This window comes from Pholcus phalangioides, unplaced genomic scaffold (genome assembly GCF_987345545.1).
Source record: "Pholcus phalangioides strain wild (caught in Gottingen) unplaced genomic scaffold, Ppha-v1.0 ptg000003l_1, whole genome shotgun sequence".
In the NCBI taxonomy this organism is placed as follows: Eukaryota; Metazoa; Arthropoda; class Arachnida; order Araneae; family Pholcidae; genus Pholcus; species Pholcus phalangioides.
The window spans coordinates 29,030,932-29,036,086 of record NW_028301596.1 but is presented as its reverse complement, the minus strand read 5'-3'; the positions used below and the strand labels follow the sequence as shown (position 1 = coordinate 29,036,086).

The 5,155-nt window shown below is 43.5% G+C and overlaps 1 protein-coding gene across 1 annotated transcript; it reads right to left on the bottom strand.

Annotated features, from left to right (window-relative positions):
• Positions 1 to 403: 403 nt before the first annotated feature.
• LOC149088365 (uncharacterized) lies at positions 404 to 4,817 on the bottom strand. The gene is made up of 2 exons (XM_089252921.1): positions 3,267 to 4,817; positions 404 to 863 (listed from the first exon to the last, which is right to left on the bottom strand). Exon 1 carries the CDS (start codon positions 4,633 to 4,635, stop codon positions 3,328 to 3,330), a length of 1,308 nt encoding a protein of 435 aa, XP_089109047.1. The 5' UTR covers positions 4,636 to 4,817; the 3' UTR covers positions 404 to 863; positions 3,267 to 3,327.
• Between the last annotated feature and the right edge of the window lie 338 nt (positions 4,818 to 5,155).

Genomic DNA, 5,155 nt, shown 5'->3' with positions numbered 1-5,155 from the left:
AGACGAGTTTGACTGTATTAGAATTTTGTGTTTTCCAAATAAAACTTCCGATTCCCCAAAATTCGTAAAATTTCCTCTGGGAATAACTGGGGGGGGGGGGATTGATTTTTAAATCGGTTTTTATTTGCCATATGCATATGTATATAAATAATGACCATTTGCATAATATGAAAAAACGTCTTCGAACGAATATAAGAGCGAACGACGACCTCAAACGGTGTTTGCGAAACTCGAAACAGTGAACAAATAAATAATTGGCTGCTATAGTTTTTTTTCCAAGAAATCCGTCAAATATTTAAAACGCTATTTAAATCTCGGTTTGTGTGTGCGTGTGTTTTTTTTTTTCAAGGAGATAACGAGCAGTAAGTATACACAATACCGTGGAATAAAAACAACCTTGGATAAAACAAAAATCAAATTTAATGATGCGTTCAAACGACGGCAACAACAACAAAAAAAGGTAGCAAATGAGGTTCCAATTATTGTCGATGAGTCAAGTCGGACGACGAGAGAACCCAAAGTTACGTAATCGACGCGTTTTTTGTATCTCGAATCATACGAATAGCTTTAAATTACAACACAAATGGAAAAAGGAGAGAGAGAAATTACTTTACATTTATTTTAAAATTATTCTCTTAAAGAAGAAGAAAAAACGTAACATGATCAGCAAACTGCTAAGAGTTTTTAATGACCCGAAATAAAAACAAACGTAAGAGTAAAACGCATGTTCGTTGCCACGTGGGTTTCTGCTGCACTTTCTTTTCAAGTTAACAGAATCGATTCGGCATTTTATCGAGGCAGAAAATATGGCCATCGTGCATGTGCAATATCTGTCTGTGCGGGACATCATCTCTGCCTGACATCTACGAATAAATAAAATTGCTTTAGTTATTACTCAATTAATTACTCAATTATTCTCTATTATTATTTTACTGAATAAATAAATACATGTCCAAAATGTATGCAGTGATGAGCAATCGTGACGGAAAATTCACGGTAGGAAAATTCACCAAACCAAACCTAAAAACCATGGCCATCGCTCTGTCCCCACGGAGTATATAAGCTGGCTACCTCGCAATTCATTGAAAGGAAAATTGTCCGTGAATTTTATAAATTGGCATGGTGAGTGAGTGGATGAGCAGATGATTGAGGGGACATAAGTGAATGAACGAGTGAGGGCCGTATTCGCCGACATGGTTAAAACTGTAGTCACAATTTTTGGATAAGAGACTATAGTTTAAACTATGTCAGTGAATACCACCCTGAGTCACTCACTCGGTAACTTACCCATTCACCAGGTTATTCATACCGTCACTCACCCACTCGCTTAAATGTTCACTCACCCATTCGCTTTATGGTCACTGACCCGCTCACTCACTCGGTCATTCATACGGTCACTAGTCCACTCAATTGCTCACTTCACTCAATTGTCACTCGCCCATTCGTTAGTTCACTCATACGGCCACATTACCGCTCACTCACATGATCATTCATATGGCCATTCACTCGTTTCATAATTCACCCTCTCAACTCAATCACTAGTGCGGTTACTCACTATGTCACTCACCCAAAATCACTTGATTACAGTCAAACCTCGTTAATGAGTCACTCTTGGTAGAGCAAAAATATGTAAGCGGAGTGACCCGTTAAACGGAGTAAGCCATAGCTTGCCAATTCCTGCATGAGGACAATTGGGACTTCCAAAAAGTGACCAGATAAGCGGAGGGACGTGTTAACCGGGTGACGCACTAACGAGGTTTGACTGTATTTATATGGTCACTCATTCAGTCGGTCACTCATATGGTTAGTGAAGAGAGAAAGTTGTCTTGCACAACAGTTCTGGGAGTGAAATAGTCATCATCAATCATATTGTTCGATGATAGATGATACGATTTTCCAGGAACTACGAGAACTCTCGAGAAATTTCTCTGAGCCTATAAAAAACGATACTAGGACGACAGCAGGAGAATGAGAGAAGACAGAGACTCTATGAAAAGTCAGTTGTGATTGAAGATGTCGCCGGCCGTGATGACATTGCCACCGCCATCGCTGGGGTGAAGAATGACATAAACACTGTCGTAGCTGCAGTGAAAGAACTCTCTATAAAAGATATTTCAAGAGCCAACAAAAACACACTAAACACAACAAAAATGCAGAGAAGATCGATGAAATGCGCAGCGCATGACGCATTTGACTCCTCCAGAACCAGTTGGCCAGTCATATCCGAGGTAAAGCGCTGGCGTGAGGCGTGTTGCACGTTGGAGGAAAACATTCAACGCGCTTTTCCTCTTGGTGAGTGGACGGCTTGTCACGCTGGGCGACTCACGTTGTACGCGGCGGAAAAAACCTGCTCGTACAAGGCTTAAGAGGGTTGGTGCACTTTCCAAGAAACACATTTTTCAAGATTTAAATACTATGAAGTTTTCTGCGTCCAACTGTTCAAGTTTTTTGTTCTACCCTATACTAGAAATATTTTTAAAATATGTCAATATAAACTGTTGGCAGGCATTACACATGCTAATATTTTTCACTAAAATGCTTCTTTCTCAAACATTAAGTTCATTGACACGAGTTACAAACTTTGACAATCCCATCCGGCGGACGGCGGAGTCAGTCGGTCATCGCTTGTTGCCTCCTAAAGTAGGTCGCTCAAGATCATTTGTTCTCTTGGAACTCCGATTGGGAACGTAAAGAGCCAGTTTAAAGCCAAACCAAGCCTCTACACAATTAATTTTGATTTTTTTAATCATTCATTAATGGAAGAAAATGTCCATTTCATCAGCGGTAGATGTCTCCCTCAGACATTCACCGAAGGATCGTAACTAAGATTTTTATGGAGGGGGCAAACGAAAATTTGCCGTTCCCACAATTGCAAAATTCGATGATTTCGTAACGGTGTTTTTGTTCTCTCCCAAAATATTTGTCTCCCCTGAAAATTGTCGCCTGCTATAATTTGTCCCTTTTGCTCCCCCTTCCCCTAGTCATCTACCTAGTGGAACTTAACAGTTTATCGACACTAATGGGGTCTCTTCCTGGAGGGATAGATAGTTACAGATAGCTGCGCTTGTGTAAGAATACCTGCATCATATCCAGAGGCGAGTTTATGGTTTTGTCCCACCCTTCTCCCGTTCTAGTTCAGTTTCCTTGACCATTAATTCGTCCGAAATTGCCTTGCCTACTGAGGCTATATTACTCCCTTAGCCACCCCCCCCCCCACCTCTTTAGCACATACGTCTCTGCGATTCGTGAAAGAAATCATCACTCACCTCTAGCTTGTGAGATCGGTGATATGTGAAACTTTTTTTTCCGACGAAATGGTCGAATCATTTATACGTCTTTCTGGAGAACGGCTTCCTCGCTGAGCGTCTGTATGCCGTGTGCGAGCTGAGTTAGTTGTTTCCAGCGCTGCCCTTCCAGACGAGTCGCTGCTTTCGAGCTCTGGATGAAATCCTCGACGGAGGAGTGCATTTCTTGCACTTTTTGCTTCAGCTGCTGTACCTCCGCGTCCCGATTCTTCAGCTGCTCTCTGACCACGACCAATTCGTCCCTGAGGGCTGCATTGTCTTTCAGGAGCACCACATTCTCTCTTTCGCGGGTCCTTATTTTATCGTCCTTCTGTTCTAGTCGCTTCTCCAGGTAAGACACTTTCTGTTCCTCGCGCTGCTTTGAGCGCTGCTCGTCAGCGTATTGTGTCGCCAGCTGGGAATTCCTCTCCTTCCGCTCTTGTAGCCGTTGCTTGACGTCTTCCAGCTGACAACTCACGGCGGACAGCTTGCTCTTTTCTTCGGAGCACTCTACTATCGATTTGAGGTGTATCTCTTCCAGAGAAGCCCGGAGACTCTGTTCTTCGCGCAGCTTGGCTTTGACTTCGGAGAGTTCCGCTTCGGTGTTCGCGTGTCTTTTTATCAGGTTTTCGTTGTCTTCCACTAAACGATCCTTGAGAAGTTTCTCGTGTTGAGCCGCCTGGGTAGTGACGCTGAGCTGCCCCAAAACTTTTTCCAAGTCCGCTCTCATGATCGCCGTGGTTTCGTTTCGATCGACGACGCATTTGACTTCCAGTCGCATTTTGGCGTCGAGGAGAGACTTCTCCAACTCGAGCTTGCGTTCCTGCAAGCAGTCCATCACCTTTCCTGTTTCGCTAAGTTCCTTGTGCATTTCTTCGACCTGCAGGCGTAGACCGTCGCATTCTCCCTGGAGATGGGTTTCCAGTTGTCTCTTCTCTTCGAGCTGGCGCTCTAATTCGAGGCATCTGTCGGCGCTGTCGTTCTTCTCTTTCCTGAGTGTGACAATCTCCTCCACGTAGGCACTCTTTTGATTGAAGAACGCACCCTCGTTCTCCTCGAATTTTCTCGATATCCTGTCCCTCTCGGACTTGAAGAAGTCCAGGGAGGTCTGCCTTTTTTTCATGTCTGACTTCAAACTCTGAATTTCCTTCTGGGCTTCGGAAAGCTTCTTCACCATCTTCTCCGCTTCCAAATACACCGACGGCTGAAGTCTGTTCTCGTGTTCCACGAGCATCCGCAAGCACGAGATCTCGTTCTCCAAGAAATACACCTGCTGCTGCAGATTTTCGATGCACAACGATTGAGAAGCGATCAACTCGTCCGGCAAACACTGATTAGCGGCGGAGCACATATTATATTATATTTGTGTACCGATTCAATTGAAAACTCGAATTACATGATGCACAAGGTGTGGTGGGAGAGAATCTAAACGGCTAATCGAGATATTTAACATAGTTCTAGATACGTTACCTCAACTGTTTGCGTATGTGAGACATTAGTGAACGGTACAATTGAAGACGAAAACGAACTCCTCCCTTTCTGGCAGTAACCACGTTTAAAATTTGTTTCGGTTTGTTTGACGGTAACCGAGGAAACGGTTTCCGTTTCTCTCTCAGAATTTGGAAAAAAGAAAAAAAAAAGAGGATGAATGATTGATCCTCGTGCTTCAAAGTCACTGACGACCGTTCATAACACAGAAAACTAGAAATACGGTCCACGCCGCTTAATGTAATCACATCGGGACTCGGGGTTTCAACAATATCCGAAAAATCCCGGATGCAAGCACGATGACTGTGTTTCGTTTGGACGAACAGGACGTATGGAAACGGGACCAATCCGTTTTTGATTGCCACTTAAGGCCCCTTTCACAC

What these genes read in the sequence shown, in the direction of transcription:
- LOC149088365 (XM_089252921.1), bottom strand. Translation starts at nt 4,635, where the DNA reads ATGTGCTCCGCCGCTAATCAGTGTTTGCCGGACGAGTTGATCGCTTCT.